The 26,078-nt window shown below is 40.4% G+C and overlaps 1 protein-coding gene across 4 annotated transcripts in view; it reads right to left on the bottom strand.

Moving 5' to 3' along the window:
* IL18R1 (interleukin 18 receptor 1) overlaps positions 1-24,312 on the bottom strand; it is a 38,198-nt gene extending 13,886 nt beyond the window's left edge. For 2 of the 4 annotated variants that reach the window (XM_053589756.1, XM_053589754.1), the window contains exons 1-7: positions 23,717-24,275; positions 19,032-19,117; positions 15,476-15,722; positions 13,168-13,333; positions 9,433-9,574; positions 4,118-4,180; positions 766-886 (exon numbers count right to left, since the gene is read on the bottom strand). In XM_053589756.1, coding sequence (XP_053445731.1) covers positions 766-886; positions 4,118-4,180; positions 9,433-9,574; positions 13,168-13,333; positions 15,476-15,722; positions 19,032-19,089 — 797 coding nt within the window. In that variant the 5' untranslated portion in view covers positions 19,090-19,117; positions 23,717-24,275. Of the gene's footprint in view, positions 1-765; positions 887-4,117; positions 4,181-9,432; positions 9,575-13,167; positions 13,334-15,475; positions 15,723-19,031; positions 19,118-23,716 lie in introns of all 4 variants that reach the window. The other 2 variants (XM_053589752.1, XM_053589753.1) reach the window with 2 other exon arrangements.
* Between the last annotated feature and the right edge of the window lie 1,766 nt (positions 24,313-26,078).

Below are 26,078 nucleotides of genomic sequence, written 5' to 3'. Positions count from 1 at the left end.
GTAGAAAAAATATAACAAGGGCAGGTAAGATGACAGACACTTTAGAATCACCACCCACTAGACCCCGAGTAGTGTTATCAGTATATGAATTAATAATCACAGTATTCAGAAAATAAATCACAAAGCCATTCAGAAAATTTTAAATGTCCATATATGAGGAATATTTTGTTTTAATAAGTCTGGCTATTTGTTATTGAAAAAATATAGGCTATTTAAGGATCAGTATGTGTGTCATTTGTAACTTTTTGGACACATTAATAAAAATAATGCACTTAACACTTTTCAAAATTTGAAAACCAAACCATGGCATAGGTAATTGCTGTTTTATAAGAGGCTAGGTAAAAATCTCTATCCCCATCAGATCCTGACCAAAAGCTACTTTTGTCTGTTCTTTTATTTATTTTAATTTTTTAAAAGACTGGGTCTCTCTATATTCCCCAGGCTGGACTCAAACTCCTGGGCTGTAGCAGTCCTCCCACCTTAGCCTCCTGAGTAGCTGGGACCACAGGCATGTACACTACCATGCCCGACAGCTGCTTTGACAAGGCAATGCCAAAAACCCTCATGGACATTCTTTTTCTAGCTTAGATCTTGACAATTTCTGCATAATCCATCAACCTAAGGTATGACAACTATAATTGTAAAATACGTAAATTATAATTATAATTTAAACTAACCCAAAACCCCACCTCAGACACTCAGGAGTTATACTCTAGTTCTTCCATTACATACGCATGATATATGTCATATGCCACATATACAGACCTAGTCCTCATTTCTTTCCCTTCGTGTATATTAGGATCTGGTTCATTATCTTTTTTGAAGATCCAATAAAGTGCATCATTTTTATTCAGCAAAGCAGAGCAGTTGAGTTGCACTTCTTTTCCTAGGAAAAAGGTGACCACCAAAGTTTTGATTTTAAGAACTCAGATTTTCCAAAGGCTTCAAATTAATGTCATAAATATATGTTAACCTAAAAGAAAATGTAGCGTCACATCCTAGACAGTAAAATAGGTTTTTTTTAATTAAAAAAATGACAAAACAGAAGAATTAGGTAGTAATTACGAGTCATCACTAAAGTGAATTGGCTTCTTTTTAATGTTTATTTTTAAATCAATTATTAAAACTCAGGCTAACCAGGAACTTTGTTTTCAGTATACAATTTGTAAGTAGTGTCAGGTCAACACTCTTATTGAAACTTTAGATAAACAAAATGAATAACACTTTCTCTCTCTCTCACACACACACACACACACACACACACATATAGCTGCTGAAGACATCAAAGTGCAAGGAAAATAAAGAGAAAGCATTGAACTAGAAGTATAGTCAGGAAAGATCTCTTCCAGCATGAGCTGAGCTAGCTAGCCATTTTATTCCATGGAGGAATTTTCTTTGGTTTGAAATAAACAGGAGTCACAGGGAGATAAAAGAACTAGCGAAGCTCCCAACAGCTGCACAGGCTTAGAGGATTATTGCTGAGAGCCAGGGAAGCACAGGAGGCTGCAAAGGCTGGATGATATCACCTGCAGGCTACGGTGCTCAGGAGAGCAAGTCTCATAAAGAAAAAGGCCTGCAATAAACACATGCCTACAGTGCCTCCCACCACCCCTGCCCCAACTACCGGAGATGAAAGGCAGGCTAAGTCCCAATCTGCATCCTGGCCACCCCAGCTCAATGCTGAGTGAACTGAGATACTCAACCCTCCCACACTATGTGCCCAACAGAAGAGCAAACACTCACGGGAAAAAGAATACAGACATAATTCACATTGGCTGTTCTATATGCAAAGATCAGCAACAGTCAAAAAAAAAATAACAGACATACAAAGAAGCAGAAAATATGAAAAATAATTGATGGAAAAACTAGATGATCCTGATGCTGGATGTAGCAGATAAAGACTTTGAATAAGCATGTGAAAGAAAATAAAGGAAATCAAGAACAAGTTGTTGAAAAGATGGACATTTTAAACCAAGAAGTATAATCTACTAAAAAAAGTCAAATGAATACTTTCATATATGCATGTATGATATAACCAGCTATATATTAGTAATATGCTAAATATAGACAGGCTAAAGTCTATATTAAATATAGACAGACTAAAGTCTACATTAAAGTGTATCAGGATTGGCAGGATTTCCAAAAAGATGTACATACCTGCAGTTTGTGTGAGACACACTTTAGGTGTAAGAACAATGATATGGTTACTAGTAAAAGGATGTAATTGTCATTACTGTTGGCAGGCCCAGGCTGGATTTGAAACCGCCAGCCCAGTGTACGTGGCTAGAGCCTTAGCTGCTTGAGCTACAGGCACAGAGCCTGGTTATTAATAAAAGGATGTAAAGAAAGATAAAACATTCCATTCCCAAACAAAAGAACAGTCTGTTGGAGAGGCAGTGGAACTGCCTGCCTCTGGACAGAGTCTGGTTTGTAGATGAGGGATTTGTCACCCTGTGTGTATCTTTTCTCTATTGTCATTTCTGAATATGAAAGAAAGGTGGTATGACCATGTATGATGACTTCATATTAGAGAGTACAGACATTGAGAAATGAACTATTGTGATAGACAAAGATAGACATTTTATAATGATAAAAGTGTCAATTCAATAGACACACATTTGTGTGAGTGCTTCAGATAGATCGCCTCAACACATATAAAGCCAATGTGGACAGACCTAAAGGAGATACAGAGAAATTGACCGTAATAGTTGAAGATGATTGACATTTTCTCTCCCAAAAACAGGTAAAGCAAGCACACAAAAGCTTTAGTAGGGATATGAATAATTGAACAATACATCAACCAACTTAACCTAATTGACATTTAAAGAATGATAAAATCAAAACTTGCAGAATACACCAGCGTTTCAAATGCTCTTGGAATGTCCATCAGGATACACCATATTCTGGGCCATAAGCAAGTCTACAATTTTCAAACTGTTGAAATGGCACAGTGTATCATCTTGGACCATAATGAAACTAAACTGGACACTAATAACAGAAGATAACTAGTAAATCCTCCAGATATTTGGAAAATAAGAAACATAAGTCATCCATAGGTGAAATAAGAAATCAGGGAAATTTTTTAAAAAATGATTTGAACTGAATGGTGTGAAAAGATGGCATACCAATACTTAATGGAAAACAGCTAAAGTCGTGCTTAGAGGAAAATTTAGAACTTAAAATGCACATACTACGAGAATGGATAATTGAAATTAATTTTCTAACATTCCATTTCAACAAAGTAGACCAAGCAGTGCCAATTACGCCTCAACAAGTAGAAGAAGATAAATAATCAAGCTAAGAGCAGGCAAACCACAAGTACGGATGGCAGAGTGCCCCAGCTGCACTGGGCATATGGGGTCATACCCCATACCCAGCCGTGGCTCTAGCTGTGGTTATCCAACATGGACTTTGGAAGCAGTCAACACAGTCACGAAACCCAGCTCTTCTACCTTTCAATAATTTTAGATAAATTACTTAGCCTTTCTGTGCTTCAGTTATTCAATCCATCAAACAGGGAGAAACGCCCCTTAGAGCTGCTTGGAGGATTTAATTCAAACACCTAGCACAAGACTTGGTGTAGCATATTTATTTAACAAATTAATGTCTTCCTTTCCTTTTTGCAAGAAATTGCTCAATTGGACATGTTGATTCATACCTCCTACCTAGACAAATTCTAAATGCACAGTCAATTCAGCCCATTGATTCCAAGTGAAATCAATCAAATATTCAGACTATAAAATATAGAATTATCTCTCCAGAGTGTTCTCACTGCATTTTCATATTCAGAATGACAATAGAGCAAAGGCACACACAGGGTGACAAATCCCTCATCTACAAACCAGACTGGTGAGAACAGCTTGAGGCAGGCAGTTCCACTACCTCTCCAACTGACCATTCCTTTTAATCTGTTTAAAAGTGGCAACTTTCAAACAAGGGCATGCTTATTTTTCATTTTTCTTTTTTTTTTTTTTGGTTTTGTAATGTTCTTGACTAAATAGGCAATGTACTGCACACCCAATGTCCTTCAATAATGAAGGAAATTTACCCGCAGAAGACTCAATTATGCTCCCATTCATAAATGCAGAATATATATGCTACATATATCAGAATATACCTAGTTCCACGGGAACATACTCAAGCTTTGGTCCAAGAAGAATTGGAGCTACATAATTGGAATCTAAAAATGAAAAAAGAAAAGAAAAATGCATTAGTGTTGCCTTCAGGTTTTCTACGACAAGTATCTGTTATAATATGCTCATTGGATGTAAAGAAGATTCAAATAACCACACTTCATAGTTAATTGGGTCCTGTTTTCATTAACCAACGGCTGCAGCTCATAATGTTGATTGCTTCACTTCCATTCCATCCCACACTCACAGTGCTATGGGAAACACCTTGAATCTTGTTTCCCCTCAGCTCCAACCTGCGGCTCTGCTCACCCCAGCTATAGAGGCAGAGGAAGACTCTCATCCAGGGCGATGGCTGACAGACCCCTGACACGACCAAACTGCAGGACTTAAAAGATGCAAAGTCACAGGAAGTACAATCTATTCCACCTGATTCCTTCCCTCTGTCCTTGCCAGCTCCTCGCGGATACATGTGCAGAGTGCAGGACCACAACCCAAGCCCTGAATCTCTGGCCTCCACATTTTCCTGGCAGGATGCTGAGAGGAGTGTCCCTTCAATACTACACCCTGGGTAACTTGCTTGGCTCCTTCCACCCCGGCCCTGCTGGCCTGCTGGGCTGTAGGCCCTGTTCTACTTCTTTTCCCAAATGACCTCTGACCTGAACTGGAAATACTCTACATCCAGTGATGTGTAGGAAGGAAATCATCACCCTGTAGCCTCCTAGTAAATATTAGAATACCACGGGTGTGGTGGCTCACATCTGTTTTCCCAGCACTTTGGGAGGTTAAGGAGGGTGGATCGCTTGAGCTCAGGAGTTTGAGAACAGCCTGAGCAAGAGTGAGACCCCATCTCTACTAAAAATAGGAAAACTAGCTGGGCATTATGATGGACACCTGTAGTCCCAGCTACTCTGGAGGCAGAGGCAAGAGGATGACCTGAGCCCAAGAGTTTAAGGTTGCTGTGAACTAGGATGCCACGGTACTCTCCCCAGGGCAACAGAGTGAGACTCTGTCTCAAAATAAATAAATAAATAAATAAAATAATAAAATAAATAAATGCTAGAATACAGCCCAAGGGAGTCTATATCCCCACAAAACTGAGAGCAACTATGGGCATAGACTTAAACACAGTTAAGTTATTGTAAGCCTTGGCATCAACACCGATAACCTCCCTCATGACCTGACCATTCCCCTCTAACAACTTCAGTACTTCTGGGACATTTCCAAGCAACGTCCACAGCAGGCTCCTGGGGCCTAGAGACACTCAGGGCGCAGAACCCCTGGCAATGTGGAGCACACCATGAGTCAGGTAGTCTCCTGCAGCATCCACACCTCCCTGGGCCCTCAGAAAGTGCAGCGCTGCTGAATGAGGAGTGGAGGGGAAAGCAGGGGGCAGCAAGGTGGGAATGAAATCAGCACAGTGGAACTGCAGGTGAGGAGTCGAGATGGAGCTCCCCTGGGACTCAGGCTCTCCTGGCAAGCCTGGAGTGCTGGGTGACAGGTGGGAGGAGCCAACATGTATCCAGAAAAAGAATAAACTCTCAGGTCTAAGCTTATGGAGCAACGTGGGCTGTATTCAAGGACCAAGGGGCAGGAGGTGATTTTTGTAATGGGGAAAATTGCTACTGACTACGTTCTCTGGATCCATTTTTTTCTTCCAGAAAATTATCCAAGAACCTGGGGAAAGGTAGTACAAAGGACATCTTCAGTAAAGGACATCCTTTGTAGAGGATGCTGTCTGCTAATGCTCAGGTTACATCACTGGAAACCCAGACCAGCACTGGGTTTCTAACCCTGGTGTAAAGTGAAGGGTACAGCCTTATTTGAGGTGATGGGAAGAAGCCCACACCCCAGGGCATGCACCTGGCATGGCTCGTCTACCTTTGAAGCTAACATCATGGAGTCAAAATGGCACAGCTTTTGTCTTCAGCGACAGGACAGATAACCAGACCAGCCAGAGGATGAGAAAAGGAGAACGGGAGATGCCAGGTGGGAGTCCAGAGGATGTTATTCATGAAATTAGCTGCTCTTGGGCGTCATAAAATGATACCACAAAGTGTGGCCTGCGGACTGCTTTGAACTAAAGGATGTTAGAAGGACTCAAACAGCCTCAGAACCAAGATCTCTTTGACCTTCTCCTGCCCTCCTGTTTCTCACCCTTTTTCTCCCCTAAAGCTAGTCATAAAAACCAGACTTCCTCTTCCTATAGGTGGGTCATAGAAACTAGAATTCCTTTTCCCCAAAGCAAGCTGTACAACCTAGAACAATTACTCTAAACTGCCCTCCCCTTTCTGTCTAGGAGCTGGCTATGAAGAATTCTCTGACCGCCCTTGTACGATCATAGGTCCAAAGGACTCTCATTCCAGAGGGTCCCACCCCCCTCTACTTGGGAGAAGAGTTTAAATAGACAGGGCTGGCTGGGTCCCCCACTCACTCCATGACCATTAGTTAATACCCCTTTGGCCAATCACATGTCTACACAGCTGTCCATGCTTCACAGAACCTAAGCATATCATCAGTTTTCCCTGGGTCTCTCTGGGTCTTCATGCCTGAAGGCTCTCATGCTACGTAAAACTTGGATTAAATAAATTTGTTATACTTTTCTCTTGCTAACGTGTTTTTTGTTACAGGAGTGTTGGCCATGACCCTTATGAAGGGTGAGGATGGGGATCACGCCTTTCCACCCACACAGGGCTTGCCACATGGCAGCTGAGAGGCCCACATCCATGAACACAGACCACCTGGAATAGAGACATAGCACAGAGAAGGTGGGAGTTCGAGCCCCAGTGTCCTCAGCACAAGTCATAACACCCCCTGTCTATTGACTCCAACTCTAAGCACTACATTTTAGTAGACTAGTCGCAAACTTTACCAAATCCACAGAAAAATGTCCAGGATACTGAAGAATCTAGACTTCTGGATGTCATGTGCAGGATCACAGATGGAACTATTGCTGTTTCTGTAATTCACTCAACAGGCTTGTAATGAGCACCTATGATGCACCAAGCACCAACCACAGGTGTACGAGATGCCAAGATGAGGAACAGAACTCAGTTCCATCCCTTCTTTCCAGAAACTTCTCAGGTTACTGATAGAGACACACACGGAACTGAATCTGAATCAGAAATACAAATGAAGAGGCCACGGAGGCAGAGAGGAGGAGGGACATGTGAGTGGCATCCTCCAAGACGCAGGTGGCATTCTCCCAGAAGACAAGGAGCATAAGATGAACAGTTCAGGTGTGGAGTGGGAGGCTGTGAGCCTGTGTAGCAGAGTGGGGGACCGTAGGTGGGATGGGAGATGGTCCTAGCAGTAGAGCTCCCTGGCCCTGGAACCAGCTTTGAGCTTCACACACACTCAGAAGGAATTTAACTTGCCCAAGCTCACAACTTCACAGAGCTGTTGTGAAGATCATATGAGATGATTCAACTCAAGCGCTTGGCATAATCCCTGGCCCTTTTTAATGATGGCTAGTCACACTGCTTCTTCAAAGAGGGAGGGAAAGAGTGGCTGGCTGATGCAAAGATGGATGGGAGAGAGGGTACAGGCACTGAGAGTATCAAAGGACCAGAGATTGACCTGAGATTAAACAATATACACATGGAAAAGTAAAGCCGAAGAACTCAGGGCAGATAATTATACACAGATTTAAGTTTAGGGGTTTAAGAAGTCTGTTATGGGATTACCAAGTTCTGGGTTGTGGCAGGCAAAATATCAGCCTCTAAAGTTTTCCACATTCTAATCTCCAGGTCCTGGAAATGTTTTGCTACAGGGCAAGGAGGAAATTTCAGATAGGATTAAATGAATGCTCTTGAAATGGGGAGACTCTCCCAGGTTTTCTGGGAGGATCCAATGTTGTAACAGGGGTCTTCATAAGAGGGGGATGGAAAGGTCAGAGTCAGATGGAGGATGTGATGATGGAAGGAAAGTTGAGAGAGAGAAACTTGAAGATGCTGTATAGTCAGCTCCAATGAAGGGGCACCAGCCAAAGAATGCAGGTGGCCGCTAGAAAATGGGAAAGCAAAGAAATACATTTTCCCCTTGAGCCTCCAGAAGTCATGCAATCCTGCTGAAACTTTGACTTTTAGGGAGGACACTAAGTTTGAGGTAATTCACCACAGAAGCCATGCATGGGTGAATACCCATCTAAGTGGATGGTCCAAGAGAAGAGGACAAATGTTACCAAAGCGAAGGAGCTGTGGTCCCCAGTGAGCCCACGGATTCTGCTGAATGAGTCACCTATCTGGGTTCACAGTTTCCCAGGAGTACATGAAAGAAAGCCTAGGGTGGATAGGTCACCTCTCTTCAAATATTTCAAAGAAGCTGTCATTTTAAGAAGGGGCTAGACTTCTGTGAAGTTACTGCAGGCAAACAAAAACCTGTGGGTGGCAGCTACTGCAAGGCATACATTGACTCGATGGGAAAAAAAGATTTCCCATTAGTCAGATATTAAACTAAGCTGCTGGATAGTTTGGTAATTTCCTTGATAGTTCCCAAGAAGGGACTAGAAGATCAATTATTGGCTGTGCCATAGGAAAGACATCTTCACAGGGAGAGGATTAATTACATTATCTCTAAGGTCCCGGCCTTCTGTCTTTTCATCATGCATAGTTGGAGTCCATGACAAACCAGACTGTTAGCAGCCTCCCCTTCCTACCACCTGTCCTCTTTACATTGTCTCATTCTTGGAGGGTTCCTTTTCCTCAGCATGTCCTTCTGCCTATTGATGACACTCAGTCTCCAAGATCAAGGTTAAGAGAGGGTCTGATACATCTGGTCTTCCTCTAGTTTCTCACCATATACTTAAAGCCTTTCAGATGAAAGGCCTTTCACTGTTTTATACATTGGGCTACCTTTAGGCGGCTTATTGCCTCTCGGGATTACAACCAAATTCCTTGGGAATAGTTTTGTACTTCTTTCATTTTTCATATTTCCTTACTTCTCTTGCCTCCCAGAACAAGTACAGTTTATCCAACGTATACATCCTCATTAAATATTTGCTGAGTGTAAATGAAAGTTTAAACAACAAAAGATTCCACAATTTACTCATATTCCAAATAAGAGAAAGAGCCAACTTATGTGAGGTTTATTCATATAAACTTTCATTTGGAGCCAAAAAAATTATTTTTCAGCCAAGTGGACGGGCACCAAAACGAAAGTTTGGATCTTTATATTTGAATTAGTGGTGTAGTCACAACCTCAGCTAAGTGGCCTCTTAATTCCTATGCAGCTTTAGAAGAAAGAAAAAATTTTGTTTTCCTAAAATACATTTGTTTCTTCCCAATTCTAAGATTTCTCTTACCTTTACCTATTGTTATATTGTAAGTTTTGGTGATGTTAAATAGCTTTCCATTATGATGAAGGAAAAACACACAGGAATAAAACCCCTGATCTTCAAACACGGCATTCTTCTTTATATTGTTCTCAAGTAGCTTTTCACAGTTCTGTTTTTAAGAAAGTGAGTTGAAATATTTTAAGTAAAAGTGGTATTCATATTGTAATCACTCAATTTTTTTAAAGTTAGACATCTTTAGAGAAAAAGGGAAACAGAATGAAAACTTGCAATGCTTGAGTAAATGTCCAGTGATTCGGCACAGCTTCCACTGAACCAATGAGATGCAAGCCGATTCCTGCTGCAAGAGAGCACAGGGGCTCTGTAGCTGCTTCCATCATTTCCTTTAACCTCTCTTTTACACACACATACACACATGTGCACACACAGAAACATTACAACAAAAATTGCTGCTCGGGTCACAGCTCTTATTTTATAACACTTTCAGGCCTTTCTCATGTACTCAGGAATACCCATCCTGGGGTGAGTAGTAGGTAGGAGCAGAATTGCTCAGAGAACTGAGTACCTAGCAGACCTGGTGTGATATGATGTCCTCCACCAGAAGCTAGTACCAATGATTAGAAATGCAGCAAAATTTTTCAAATCCAAAGGCACACTCAAACATCTCTCTCTCACTCACACACACGCACTAATTTCCATGTACATATATGTCACAGAAATTAATAATAATAAATAAAGCCACCTTCTTCAAACCATCCCATCAAGCCAGGGACTAGATGGGAAAAATGGAAGCTGATTAGCTGTTCTTAATCATTCAATTCTGTTCCTGTAGCACCAAACAGGGAGGGCCTCCTGTCCCCCAAAGCTGGTAGCCACTGAGTGTGGACCCAGTGCTCAGAATGGTTCTGAAGGCACCCACAGGTGTACCTCACAGCAGTAATTTACATGAAAGTCAAATTGTCATAAACCCAAAATGATTTTTCCCAACAAATATAAAAAGATCAGAGACTCTTCATTTTCATTTCCACTCAGTTGTTTACTAATTTAGCTTCCTTGCTCCCTTCCTCTCAGGTAGGTCATGGTCAGTCAACAGGCTTACACAACTTAGTCCAGTGGTCAGCCATTGCGCTATTACTAAAAACATCGTTGGGACACCTCTTTTCTAAATTTAAATATCTGCCTGTTGGAATTTCTTAAAACCCAGTACCCCGAACTTCAAAAATTTACATGCGCTGTGAAAGATTTGTACATTTGACAGGAAATAGAGTCGAGTCAACTCAGGACTGACTCATATGTTTGGAAAACATTTCAAATAAGAGCTCTCTTTGAAAAAACACAAGTAAACAGTGTTTCGGCAAAATGTACAAACAACAGTTTCAAGGAAATCATCATCGGTGGCCTCAGTTTTCCCAAGTCCTTCTGTTCAGATCATCCGTTCTCACCGCACTTCAAAGTTTCCCTGATAGATTCGCACCACCCAGATTTGTTCTTCTACACACACGTAGTAAGGGGTTGTGTGTGTATAGTGTGAGTGTGTATATTTTAATGCACACACATGATCTCTCTGTATACACACACACATTATGTGTATGTACAATCTCCATAGCATTGTCAAAAAGAGATCTCACAGCTCGACAAGTAAAAGACATACCAACTAAAGAAAATCAAGGGGGTGGTGCCTGTGGCTCAAAGGAGTAGGGTGCTGGCCCCATATACCAGAGGTGATGGGTTCGAACCCGGCCCCAGCCAAAAACTGCAAAAAAAAAAAAATCAAGAAAATAAGCAGATAGTCCACAAAGGAACAGTTAAGATACAATGAATATAGGCAAAAGTTTAATTTACTATTAAGAAAAGAAATGAAAAAGAAAAAAAACTACTAGGAGTTTCAGAAATTTTCTGTGGCTGAATTTTTGTTTGTTTGCTTGCTTGCATTTTTTACCAGGTATAGGATTTTATACAGCATAGCTCTCAGGAGAGGCTAGTTTGAGAATATGGCTCAAAAGCCTTATAAACATGTTCATAGCCTTTGAGCCCGTAATTCTATATTTAAGAATCTGGTTTAAGGAAAAATCATATAAAAACCCAAAGACTTATGGAAATGACATTCATTTTATTTCTTAAATAATATTGCAAAATAGGAGATTCATAAACATCCAAGAACAAAGGGATTAGTTGAGTGAATCCAGGCACATGCAAAATGGGATCCCATATATGGAAGAATATTTAAAGATGTGGGGAATAAACACAATGTAAATTTTAGTGGATAAATAAAAGACACAAGTAATAAAATGAAAAAAAAAAAATTTTTTTTTGAGACAGAGTCTCGCTCCATTGCCCTGAGTAGAGTGCTGCGGCATCATCATAGCTCACAGCAACCTCAAACTCATGGGCTCAGGCGAGTCTCTTGCCTCAGTCTCCTGAGTAGTTGGGACTACAGATGCCCACCAATATGTCAGGCTAGTTTTTCTATTTTTAGTGGAGATGGGGGTCTTCCTCTTGCTCAGACTGATCTGAAACACTTGAGCTCAAGCAATCCACCTGCTTTGGCCTCTCAGAGTGCTAGGATTACAGGCATGAGCCACTATACCCACCTCAAAATATAGTTTTGTTTTGTTTTTTTTTTGAGACAGATTCTCACTTTCTTGCCCACAGTAGAGCGCCATGGTGTCACAGCTTATAGTAACCTCAAACTCTTAAGCTCAGGGGATCCTCTTGCCTCAGCCTCCTGAGTACAGGCACCTGCCACAATGCCTGGCTATTTTTTAGAGATGTGGTCTTGTTCTTCTTCAGGCTGGTAATGAGCTCAAGCGATCCTCCCTTCTTGGCCTCCCAGACTGCTGGAATTATAGGCATGAGCCACTGCACCTGCCTCAAAATATACCATTTTTTTTTTTAAGTAGATTTTTACACCAGGGGAAAAAACCGGCATCTCTGGCTGGTGGGATTATGAGTAATTTTTACTTTCTTCATTCTTTGTTTTTTCATCTTCCAATTTTATAAAATCAGCTAATATATTTAGAAGAACTATATGCAGTGGCATTTTTAAAATGTTAGGTACACGAGACAGGAGAAAAATGAAAATCCTTAAACTAGCATTCCCCAAAATGTATGTACTGAAAGAGAAGAAAAATGAAGGAAGGAACAGAAGCCATTATCATTTATTGAACACAAATCCAGGGTGTTACTGTGGTACCTATGTTACGTAACAGCTTTTTATGACAATCCTGTGAGGATACTCAGTTCACCACAGGCCCACTGAGCTGTCTGGAGTCAAACAGCTTATTTTTTACAAGATTAAATTGGTCCATAGACTTTAACCCCTCCTTTTGGAATTTTATCTTTTCTTTCAAGTCTTAAAAAATTTTAAGATTCCAATGTACTCAGTTTTACTATGAAACCAATTTATAGCTTTCTTATGAAAGCTATAACCCAATTATAGCCCAAGAAGAAGGGGAAAGGGGAGAGGGAGGGGAGGGGAGGGGGAGGATGAGTGGAGGGAGGGTAACTGGTGGGACCACACCTCCAGTACATCTTACAAGGGTACATGTGAAATTTACTAGGTGTAGAATATAAATGTCTTAACACAATAACTAAGAAAATGCCGTGAAGGCTATGTTAACCAGTTTGATGAAAACATTTCAAATTGTGTATAAAACCAGCACATTGTACCCCACGATTGCATTAATGTACAAAGCTATGATTTAATAAAAAAGAAAAAGGAAAAAAACATTTTTAAAGCATTACCTTATACAATGATGTGCTGTTGATCCGGTTTTGATAGTGCCTATTTTCACAGGTTATTTCCAAAGCCTTTTTAACTTCCACAGTTTTACTAGTTACTTCTTTTTCAGTAAAACAGCTGTGTTTATCTCTTCTGATTATGTTTAATTGCCATCCCCGACTATCGTTTCTATGGAATAAAGGTGTAAAAGTTATTTTAAAATGAGACACTTTGCAAATATCCCCCACCTTCCCTTTAGGAACCAATGCGATACATTTTTTCCCCTTATTTTTGTATAAAGAGATTTGTTCACTGATGTCCAAAGTCTATTCTGCCTCTTCTTGGTTCAGAGCAGCAAGAAATTCAACTGTCAGGGGGCAGAAGGTAAGAGGTAAAAACCTGAGCAGTCTACACACACACACGCACACACACACACACACTCACCCTATCGTAGACCATATAATAGATGTCGAAACAGCAAATTGCTTAAAATTTCAATCATCTATGGTAATTAAACAAGTTCAGAAGGTCTTAGCCCAGGATGACAGAGAAAGGCCTTGTTTTCATGAAACGTGCAAATACACTCCTGTTACTGTTTTCTGTATGTGTGTGTAAATGTTTTAGGTGTTGTATTTCTCAAGGCAGTAGATTCCAAACTCTTTCTCTTAGGGTTGAGGAAGCTGAAGCCTGGAGTTGCTGCCCTCAGCAAAACTGTATTAGCACCTTAAATGTTTTACTGAACGCAAGTGAGTTTGAATAAATTTTATAATTGTTCCTTCTAATCAGAAAATAATCTGGAGAAAGGAAAAAAGTGAATGATATGTTTAAAGACAAAATGTTTGCAATCTGATGTTCTCTTCCCTGCACTTATGATATATAGATGCATATACTAAATACAGCAGAGGTGTTGTTAAGTTTCCTGAGTGCCTGAAACAAATTTGTGCTCACTCTGGACTCTTCCAGTTCTCCTTCAAGTCTACAATAGGATGGAAGGAAGACAAGTCTAGCCCTCACTGAGGTTCAGGTATTGCACTATGTACGTGTAAGGAAGATAACTATTTTTCTTAGGTTCGGATAAAAATACTAAATCTCCAAGAGGTTAAACAATACTCCCAAGGGCACACAGCTATTACAGGATGAGGGCCGGCTCTCCTACCTGCTACCCTTTCTCCTTGCTGGCACCCTACCTCTATACAATGATTCCTCTTTTGCTCCCTTACTTGGCCCGTATTCTCCACTCTGAATATCAGAAAGATGGCCAACACCCTCTCTCTGTGTAATACTGTAATATCAACAGTACCTGTGCGTGAGAATGAAACATCTCCAAGTGCTCTCTATCATCTCCAGTTGTGACCCATTTCTCTCTTAAAAAGTTACATACAAATTATCATGTAAAAAAAATGAGTTCATTGATTTCTTTCTGACCTAGTTTTGTACGAAACCACAGAGGCTATATCAACCACTGTGATATCTCAGTCTGCCCTCAAAGAGTCCAGAGTGCGCTTGATAATGATCAGGACCCATCTATGGGGCTAACAGCACACCAGCACCACTCAGCTGGCCCTGAGCCATTTTCTATAGTCAGTGGAGGTATTCTATGACAATACACGCTTATGTAGGTAGATACGTATGAAGAGAACCAAGTTCAGTAACAGTGGTTGATGCTGTAAGTGTTTGCTCTGATTTCATAGAGGTTATGCCACTTGGTTATGACTGTCCTAGCAGAATCTAGGCCCACGGCATAAGTGTGGACTGCAAAGCCCTTCTCATGTCCTCCCAACCCCTCTTCCTCTGGCTGTGGGCTTGTGACTGGCTGCCAAACACACTTCTCTACTAGCACTGCCACCTGGCTCCCAGGGTCCCCTGCAAACCAGCCTGGAGTGGGCCTGCATCACTCCCAGTCCTCCTCCCCAGCCTAGAGATGCCACCCAGGAAACTGACACTGCCCCCTGCTCCAGACATGTTGATATTACAGTATTACACAGTATCAGAAAGTTCAAGCCATCGATTTCATTTGACCAAAGGGTCTAGACAGCAGAGGCAGCTGAATTTTAAAACTGACATTAAATCTTCACTTATCACTGACAAGAATTCCCTAAAAGGAAATCCTATCAAGGTAACATCCTTCATTATTATCACTAGAAAAATAAATATGAGGAGATGAATGTATTTTTTCAATAATGAAGTATTTATTCAATGTTGCAGGAAGCATTAAGAGACAAAAATGTGCTTGGGTCATCTGACCTTTCAGATTACTGTATATTTGAGTTGCTGAACAAAGGCAAATAATGCTATAAAATATATTCTAACTTAAAGAAAAGGCATACTTACCCCTTTTGGAAAAAGTACTCTCCCCCGTCGTCTAACTCAAGTGGCCAAAACTCCAAAACATAATTCCACAAAGTGATTCTGGGTGAACTTGCTGGGTTTAGCTCAACGTGTTCGTGTGATCCGTTGCTTCTATACCACCATTGTGTGGGGGTGGTTTCATTCTCACGCACAGGTACAAAGGGGCAATGTTTCAGATAGAAAGGTTCACCTTCAACTGCAGTGATGTGAGAACGTGAAGTACAGTCTTCTTCAAGAGATAAGCAAAGTAAAAGAAAAACAAATGACAAAGGTAATTATTCCTCTCCTAAGGTGAACAAGCACCATTGGTAAGAAAGTCCTGAGAACGCTGAGTCATTTTCCTGCGGGTTCCCTTATTTTAACATCAGTTTTCTTTTAACCCAAGGAGGCATGAGGCTTTTTCAGAACTTAAATGAAAACACAACTTCCAACAGCTTCTTGGAAACAGAAAGGAATTAGAATGTAATCTGCTATAGCAAGAAGACAGCTAACAGTAGTGCCATCTTTTAAGAGTAAACATTACACATTACAATGTCTTCATAAGGAAAGCCACAGAAGGGACAGTGTTGCCACACCTAAACCCTAAAACATCCACAGTCTCTATGGAAAACAAAACAAACCTAGCGACTGTGGCATTCTCCAGCCGGATCATCAGAAATCTCACCTACCTCTGGTGCTGGGCCAGTCTACCTAACCGATCCCCAGCAGGTGTGAGGTGATGAACGGTGTGCCTAGCTGGGTTAGGGAGTGTGCAATTGCTACAGTCCCAAGTGGATGATCAAGGATTGACTAACATAGTATCAGTCCAGTCTGTGGCCTCTCATTTTCCTTCCCTGAGCTCTCTCTCTTCCTGGCTTTGGAAATGTACTCGATCCTGTCATCAACACAGGGCAAATGCTATTCCTCCTGCTTTTGCACTTCTGGCAGTTCAAGGTCTGCGTTAGTGGGCTTTTCTCGCATCCTGGCTTCCAGGGGTTCCACAGTGTACTTTAACTGCATTTTGAGAATGAGAATCTTTACACAGAATGAAACGTTTTCTTGAGGTCTTGGATGAAATGCCCTTTCTACAGCTCAGATTTATTTCTCAAAGCAACATTCTGCTTTTAACTCAGTGTTGTTAACCACAACATAAAAAGGAAGTGGCTCGAATGGTGGAAGCATCCTTTGAAAACATGGAGGACAAATTTACATTATAGCCCAAGAGTGCATAAGCATCCGCCTTATGTTCACCGCTTGTTATAAACCTCTATTTTACATTTCAATACCTCAGCACAGAATGTGAGATATATGTGCATATGAGGGTGTGAGTTTTAATTGAGCTTCAAAACTATGGTAAGTCGTTAACAGTTTAAATTGTACAATATACGCTCTTTGGTGTCTGGATTATTTTGAATATTATTATGCTGTGATAGGCATCCGTGCACCTATCAGTGGTGTGTTCTCTTCCCATCATTATGTAGTATCCAGTTGTGTTATTACTTGACTATTCATTTATCCATTCTATAAATGAATAACTATTGGGATTTGGGTCACTGAACAAATATCTATTGGACATCTGAGTTATTTCCAAGTTTTATTTAATCTTTAAAAAGCTTCTATAAACACACATTTTGATGGACGTATGCACTTATTTTTTTCTGGAGATAACTATCATTTGAAAAAACCTAAAGTGGGGCGGCGCCTGTGGCTCAAGGAGTAGGGCACTGGTTCCATATGCCAGAGGTGGCGAGTTCAAACCCAGCCCTGGCCAAAAACCAAAAAAAAAAAAAAAAGAAAAAGAAAAACCTAAAGTGAAATACATACTCTCCAGCGGTGGGTGGTTGGCAATGAAAGTTCACACTTTCCTATTACCTGGTATATCTAATCTTATGTTTACCATCAGAGGCTTTGTAGATTAACATAATGCTTGCTAGAAATGTTTTTTGATTGGAGAAATGAGTAGAATGTGGAGTTCAAAATGCCAGTACAGGCACCCCGGCTACTCTCTAACCAGAATGTGAGAGCCCCTCAGGGCCAAAAACCTATGCCCTTTGGAATGTGTTTGAAATTGCCCTTGGACAATTCTAAGGTGTTGTCACCTAGAAATAACTAGGTCAAATCAATCCTGCACATGGAACACTACCATTATCTGCCTAGAGTGAACTACTTGTGGAAAGCACTCTCCACAAGTTCTTCGAAGGACCAGAAGAGGGATTTGAGACTTCACTCACCTTACAGAGGAGGCTGTGTCACTGTTTCTGTGCCTGATACATACTTTCATGTGACAGGGAGCAAGGTTATTAGTGTGCATCCAGAGAACAGAGGACCTGTTACACACATCCTCCTGCACCTTGTTTTTTTCACTTAGTGCTCTCTGATAGATCATTCCACATCAAGAAGAAAGTATCTCGGCTCGGCGCCTGTAGCTCAGCAGCTAGGGCACCAGCCACATACACTGAAGCTGTCAGGTTCGAATACAGCCCAGGCCTGCCAAGCAACAATGAAAACTACAACCAAAAAACAGCGGGCATTGTGGTGGGCACCTGTAGCCCCAGCTTGTGAGGCTGAGACAAGAGAATTGCTAAAGCCTAAGAGTTTGAGGTTGCTGTGAGCTGTGACACCACTGCACTCTACTCAGGGTGAAAGCTTGAGACTCTGTCTCAAAAAAAAAAAGAAAGAAGAAGAAGAAGAAAGTATCTCCCTCGTGCCTTTCCCATCTGGGCAGGATGACATTGCATGGATCTCAACAATACATGGATTCACTCAATATATAGACCCCAACATTTAGACCTGCATTATTTGAAAATATCAAACCTTAATTCTGCTCTTCGGCAGTAATTCTCAAAGTAGGAGACATGACCCCGTGTGATTCTCTCTCCTAGCTAATAAATCTTTCTCCTCCAAATCCTAAGGAATATCTTGCTATTCCATCATGGAAGGGGGCCTCAGAATCTTTCTCAAAACAGAAAACAGCACCTACAAGCAATCACTCCTAATAAGTTAAAGTTGTATTTGATACTTGCTATGAAGCCTACTGGAGCTCCCTGGCCTAATCAATCTTTTTTGTATATTCCTTGTAACTCTAATTTTTTAAAAAGATCTGTAAGGCATTTTCCATTTACTTTCCTTCTCATTATCTAACTAAGATGAATCTTTGGCTTCCTCTCTGAAAGGAGATAAGTTAGTTTAAAAACTTTCTAAAAATCAACAACAAAGATGACTTTTACCGCCTTGGTTTCAAATGACATGAAACAAAATTTTCATCTCTGGCAAATGTAAATTATTTCAGGATGCCAGTTTTTACATCCTGCTCCCTCTTATAAAACTCGGAGGGTAGGATCTTTTCTTTTTCAACAATACCATATGCAACTTCTTTACTTTCTATCTTTCTTCATGCCAGGAATACCAAATGGTTGGCAACTTTGTAAAATAAAACTTCAAATCATTTATTTCAATAAATTCAGCAACTTCAGGAGCAACATCGCACAAAACCCCAAAACTTTAATATGCCTTCTACATTATTAATGAAGTACGTTTGTGAATTTTTATAAACACTTACCTGAGGTGTTTATAAACATAAATGCCCAGAGTATCAAGGATAATGCTCCACGATACATGCTTAGGATTCTGATTCAAATGGTTTCTCTGGAAAACAGAACAAGACAGATTCAACTGAAGTTTTCAATCATAAGCACACCTTTCTTTTTTTTTTTTTTTTTTTGTGGTTTTTGGCCAGGGCTGGGTTTGAACCCGCCACCTCCGGCATATGGGACTAGCGCCCTACTCCTTGAGCCACAGGCGCTGCCCCAGCATACCTGTCTTCTAAACATTTAAAAAGATCTTCTGGGGCGGCGCCCGTAGCTCAGTGGGTAGGGCGCCGGCCAGAAACACCAAGGCTGACCGGTTAGAATCCAGCCCAGGCCAGCTAAAACAATGACAACTGGAACAAAAATAAACAGCCAGGCATTGTGGCGGGCGCCTGTAGTCCCAGCTACTTGGGAAGAGCTAGAGAATCGCTTAAGCCCAAGAGTTTGAGGTTGCTATAAGCTGTGACTCCATGGCACTCTACCCAGGTCAACAGCTTGAGATGCTGTCTCAAAAAAAAAAAATTATATACATATATACATATATGAAAATTTAAAAAATTTCTGGCATACAAACTTAAAAAAAAAACCCAGAAGGTCTTCATATTTCTTAATTTTGTCACTAATTCTCAGAACTTTCAGCCATATAAAATTAATGAAAATTCAAGGCAATGAATTTTGGCTTCCAGAAGAAGCCCGGAATAATTCATTTGTCTATTACAACAGAGCCTGATGAACTTTATGCCTGGTCTGCTAAATCCTGTCTCCAAGTCCAAGTGGAGGACAACAGTATTCCTAGAAAATCTATCAATCTATGAATAAACTGGGACATGGTGAGCTATGTACAGCAGTTCTACACACGTAAGAATGTGTGTGTGTATGTGTGTGTGTGTGTTTTCACATGAAAATTTCATTATGATTTGTATGTAATTAGATTTTCATCTGTGGGTTGAATTTTTTTAAATCCATCTTCCTTTCTGAACATAGGTTTCATAAGTCTAGGAACTAAGTCTATTTTGCTCATCACTGTATCACTAAAATCCACTTAGCACACAGTAAGCACAGTTCCCTACACTCCAGACTGGGACCCGATGTGACTAAGATCTGCGTTAACTTTGATCCTATCACAACCTAACCTTCACCCTTCTCATTACAACTTCAGAGCAAAAGGGAAGACATCTCCTCCTCAGTGGAGACCTTCACTCCATCTGCATATTTCATAATAACTCCGTACTCCTTGAAGAATTGTACTGGGAGGAGGGAACTCGGCATGGTGCAAGAGTCTGGTTTCAGGGATACACAAACCTGGGCTGGCCATTCCAGTCTGAGCCCTGACAAGCTGTGCAACCTCAAACAAGTTACATAAAAGTCTCAGAGCCTGTTTGCTCATTCCCAATATGGAGATGATAAGAACCATCCCTGCAGAATTTACTGAGTGATGAAAGCAGCTGGTGTTTAAGCAGACTTCTGGAGCGAGTGGTAGCCTTCTAGCCTAGAATAATTCCCCTCTGAGCACCTCATTTCCCATCTTTAAAAAAGGACCATTGTAGTACCCAAATCCAGGATAAAGTTTAATGGTTAAATTGCCAGAGGATTTACATCTATCCTTATGAATAACATCACCAAACATTTGGTGGAATTTCCAAGAGATACTAATCAATAATATAACGACAAAAGGGATAAGTCTGTATGGAAAGTACCAACTGTTCTTAATCAAATTACAACAGTTCTATGGTTTGAAACCTCCCTCGCAGCTCCCCACACACATCTTATTATTAACTCTGTCTATTCTTTTATTTTGGTTTTTTGGGTAGAAAGAAAAGTGTTACTTCCTTTGTGTTACTCCTCCGGTTGAGGTTGACAGAGCCTTGTAAAGAGCATCACCTTTTTTTTTTTTTTTTTAAATCGTCAAGGTCTGCCAAGAACTAAAGCTATGAGATGATTCCACATTCTGATAAGTTAACTCTTCAATATGAAACATTTAAGATCCAGTCTACCAAAAACAGCTGATCATCACGCCACTCTCTGTGTGTATATATGTGTGCATGCAACATTTTTAATATACTTGTTAAATTTTACATGTGAATTTAAGAGATTAAGATTTTATTAAATAACGAATTCATCTCCAGAAAAAGAGTTACTGTGAGAAATGTCTTAGATGCCTTAGCACATATTAATAAAATAGATTTGGAGAATATAAATACTCAATTTCAAGCATGTAGGAAATTTAAAGTGTTTTTTTTTAGTGTTATGTTTGTTGTTTATATCATTTATTTTGATTTTTCATAACTTTTGTTTCTTTCTTTTTTCTTTTTTAGTATTTTTCTCATTTCCAAAGCATTATGCCTAATATAGGTTGTTTACAAAATGAACACTAAAAGAAGAAAATATTCTTAACATGTTTTCTTTGTTGTTTTTTTGTGTGTGTGTCTGTGTTTTCTATACATTCTCAATAGCTTGTGCAAGTTTTCTTGTGCTTTTTTCTATATATTCTAAATAATAAAGATAATGTTTAAATAATCTCACATCCTACACTTCCACTTAATAGTGTATAATGAGCATTTTCCTGTGTTACAACACTATTGGTGCTAACACCATTTTAATTGCCACCTAATATTACTTCATACGGATATATTATCATTGATAAGATACATTATACCGTGAAATAACCCCATGACCATCTTCATGTGTAAGGCAGTATGGCTCAGTTTTTAGGACTATGAGCTCTGATGGCAGCCTGGCTGGATTTGAATCTCTATTCTCCCCTTTACCAGTTGAATAACCTGGGGCAAGTCACTTACCCTCTCTGTGTCTCAATGTCTTTATCTATAGAAAGGAATAACAATACCTTCTCCCAGAGCTGAAGTGAAAGGTGCTTGAATTATTTTTGCAATGTGTCTGGTGAATCATACAAACTACATAAATATTAGCTATTATTATTTGCTTCATGCGCTATTATTTTCTTGGTGCTATTATATGGCAGTATAGTGATTAAGTCAAAGAGTACATTTTAAACATATTTAAATGACAGATGCATACTGCAAAACTGCATTCCAGAAATGTTGCAATAACTCTTCCACCTGCCCTTAGTAGTGCCAGTGTTTACCTACTGTCTTTAGTAAAGCACTAAGCATTCTCCATTTTCCAATCTAACTAGGTAGTCAAAATGGAAAAATGGTATCTCCCTGTTTTTTGAATCTGCATTTCTTTTGCATGAAGGAGGCAAATATTAATCCTGTATTGTGAGCCATTTTATTTCCATGTTTGTGAACCATCTCTTTATATCTTTTGTCCAGTTCTCAGACATTTAGTGTTTCGACCAACTTCGTCTTTAGTTTACTTTTAATCTCTCTTTTGATGTGTTAAAAAGTGGAAGGTTTTATATTGATACAGTCAAATCAATCACTATTTTGCTTTGTGATTCTTACTTTCAGTGGTCAAATACTGATAGGTGCTTATTGTATTTTCTTCATTTTTATGGCATAGTTATTCTTCTTTTTTACCTTTAACTTTTTGCATCCACCAATTTTCTTGTTTGGTGTGAAGATGGGGCCTACCTAAACTTACTTTTCCCAAATAGCTACCAATTATTTTTCCATCATTAATTGAATAGTTCTGTATTTCCTCTATATCAGGGTGATAGGCAGGTCCGTCCAAACACTGCGTGCCAAATCTATCACAGCAGGCCTGCCTACACACACCACTCTCTCCCTACTCCCTCAGCTTGTTTTTGTTTTTCTCCTCATAGCACTTATCACTAACTGATATAGTTTCACTTCACGGCTACTTATTTGTTTATTATTTGTTGAATTGATGAATGCATTAAGCCCATACTCTGAACTTTAGATCTAGATGGCCATCTGAGCCACTGGCACATGTGTATAATCCACTTTAATGCTTTTTAAATTTTGAAAAGTATGTTTTAGCCATTCCAGGACACTAGCTCTCACCTACAGCTTGGAAAACAACAATGAGATCTGGGCCCATCCCAGCCCTCTGGAGTACACTGTGGGCATTCAGAACCCTCACAACTCCGGGGGTGATTCCAGCACGTACAGCCAGGGTCAACAGCGCTTTTTTTTTTCTTTCTGTTTTTTTTTTTTTTATTATTATTAAATCATAGCTGTGCGATCATGGGGCACCATACACTGGTTTTATAGACCGTTTGACACATTTTCATCACACTGGTTAACATAGCCTTCCTGGCATTTTCTTAGTTATTGTTCTAAGACATTTATATTCTATATTTACTAAGTTTCACATGTACCCTTGTAAGATACACCGCAGGTGTAATCCCACCAATCACAAGTATACAAAAACAGGGAAAAGTGACTAAACCTCTGGGTGCTTTGGTCCCCCTTTCTTTCACTAAGACTGATAGTGGTCCGTAAATCACTGGGCCCTGAGGAGGATTAAGTGAAAATATCTCTAAAAGTTTTCTACAGTGTCCGACACACAGTAAGACTTAATAAAAGAGAACTTATATTAGCTGTTCTGAGAATGTAGAACCTCACTGTGCTATCAGGGAAAGGCGACGCTTCTGTCTCCCCAGTTTATAGTCTGTTTCCGTCTGGGAGGCCGGGTCTACCCTCGCCCGGGGTGGGGGTGGGGGGCAGAGAGGGTGCTGAGCCCAGCGGGTGGTGGCAGCGCCGGTCCTTACCTCCCAAGAGACGTCCCCTTCTTCAGTCGGGGTCTAGGCTGCGGAGGCCGAGTTCCGAAAGCCGGTGAGAAGCGCGATCCCGCACAACGTGAAACCTGGAAGGAGACACGCCGCCGCGGGGGGATGAGAGGAGGGATGGGCGGGGGGTGCAGGATAGAGACCCAGCAAGGAGAGAGGGCTACAAAGAGAAAAAAGGAACAGAAAGTAAGAAAGGAAAAGTGGTTGTGAAGGCGGCAGCCAGGCTCTGGTAGGGCCGGGAGTGCCGCGGTCCTGGGTGCCTCCGATCGCAGACGCGCCCTGTCTCGGGTGCTCCCGGCAGCGGGCGCAGGCACCGGTCCCTCCACCCAGGCGCCCTCCTGCGAGTCCCAGTGGGGGCGACGGGGCGCAGCAGGAAATCCCCGCTCCTTGCCCTGTCCCCACGGACTGTGACCTCCAAGCCACCTGGACCTTCCGCCCAGGGGCCCAGCGCGGGTCCCCGGGCACTCCCGGGCGGCCGAGCGACCTGCAGGATCCGAACGCTCGCGCGGCTCGCACGCACCCTTCAGGCCGCGGGGCGCTGCACTCCGGAGGGAGGACGCCGGCGTCCAGGGGTGCAGCGCCCGCATTTAAGGGCAAGGGCTGGGGGAGGGCTGAAGAAAGGAAGGAAGCTGGCTAAAGTGAGTCCCAAAGCCACCTGGGCTCCCCTAGGCGAGCCTGAGAATGGGACGGCCCATGGTTCTTGCACTCAGGTCTACACTAGGCTTTCAGCTGCCCTCCAGGGATGGGGGTTCCACTGTTGGGAAAAATAACAGAGAGGCACGCAGAGTTGTTAAATCAAGATTGTAAATTGTTTAAAAGAAAAAACAGACAAAGGAGAATGTTTCTAGATTTTTGTAGTGTTGTAGAAATGTTCTCAAACAAAAATGAAGCTTGAAACCCATGGCTGACAGAGAAACAGTTTAATGAGATAATAATTGACATTATTTTTTACCCCATCAAAACAATTCACTATATAATAAATAGAAAAACCATGTAATTATCTCGATAAATACACTAAAAAACATGACAAAATTCAACAGTGTCTGAATTAATAACGCTAAGAAAATGGAGGGTAGAAAGGAATGATCTTTCTTAATCTGATAAGAGATTTAAGAGATTAATTATTACCTGTAGATCTCTCTCTACAGTAATAATTCCTAATGATCTCTTAAAGAGATCTACAGGTAATAATTAATTAGTAGATAGTAATGAAACATTTTGCTTTTCCCTAAGATTAGTAACAAGGTAAAGAGATCTGCTTTGTCTTGGAATAATTACTTTGTGATAAACAAAGAAATAAAAACAGAAGGCCTAAAGACTGGTAATGATCACCCAGGATGCAGACTTTGGACTTCACCTCATAAACACAAATAATGTAACCTAATTATATGTATCCTCACAGTAACCTGAAAAAAAAAAAAGTGATTGGAAAGGAATAAGTAAAGCTACTGGTTTTGACAGAGGACATAATTGCATGTCGATTTGAAATCTAGAAAAAAAAATTACTGGAGATCTTAAGTGAGATGAGCAAGATCATGGAATACAAGGTCAGTCCACAAAAATCAGTTTTAATTCTGTATTATTAGTGAAAGAAATTTGAAAAATGAGGTTCGTTTAAAATGCCATTTACAATAGCATTAAAAAATAAAGTTAGCAAAGTATAACTTCTTTGGAAGATGTTCAAGATCCCTATTATGAAAATGATAAAATATTGCTGAGAGGAAATATCCAAGAAAATGGAAGGATGTACCATGTTTATGGATTGGAAGACTCATTATTGTTACGATAGCCATTCTTCATTAACTGTATAGTTTATAGAGTCTGTATATGTTTGGACTCTGTATGTTAGAGAGTCTATATTTAATGCAAACCAATCCAAATCCCAGGAGAAATTTTCAAAGAGAAAATGCAAATAATCTAGACTTCTCAGAACAGTCTTGAACAAGAACAACATTGGAGGACTTAGGCCTACTTCACGTTACAATAAGGCAATAGTAACCATGCAAGTGTGATATGTTCAGAAGACACATAAAATAGACAACTATTTTAAATTGCACATGAGCTTTATAGATACCTTATGTATACAAAATAAAAAGTAGATTAATAGACCACATATATAGCCCCATGTCCACTAGTAGAGGGAAAGTAGTATTCCAAGTGTTTCTGGAATACCTGGGTATCTCTATGGAAGAAGAAAGAAAAGATCCTTGATCCTGGCCTCATTCCACACACAAATATTAATTCATATTAGACTATAGACCTAACATAAAAGCACCATAAATATTTCATTAAAATATTTTTGAAAAATATATATTCAAAAACATAAAAGCTAAAATCATAAATA

The sequence above is a fragment of the Nycticebus coucang genome, chromosome 4 (assembly GCF_027406575.1).
Source record: "Nycticebus coucang isolate mNycCou1 chromosome 4, mNycCou1.pri, whole genome shotgun sequence".
In the NCBI taxonomy this organism is placed as follows: Eukaryota; Metazoa; Chordata; class Mammalia; order Primates; family Lorisidae; genus Nycticebus; species Nycticebus coucang.
Note: the sequence above shows the minus strand (reverse complement) of the source record. Positions and strands in the feature narration are given on the sequence as shown.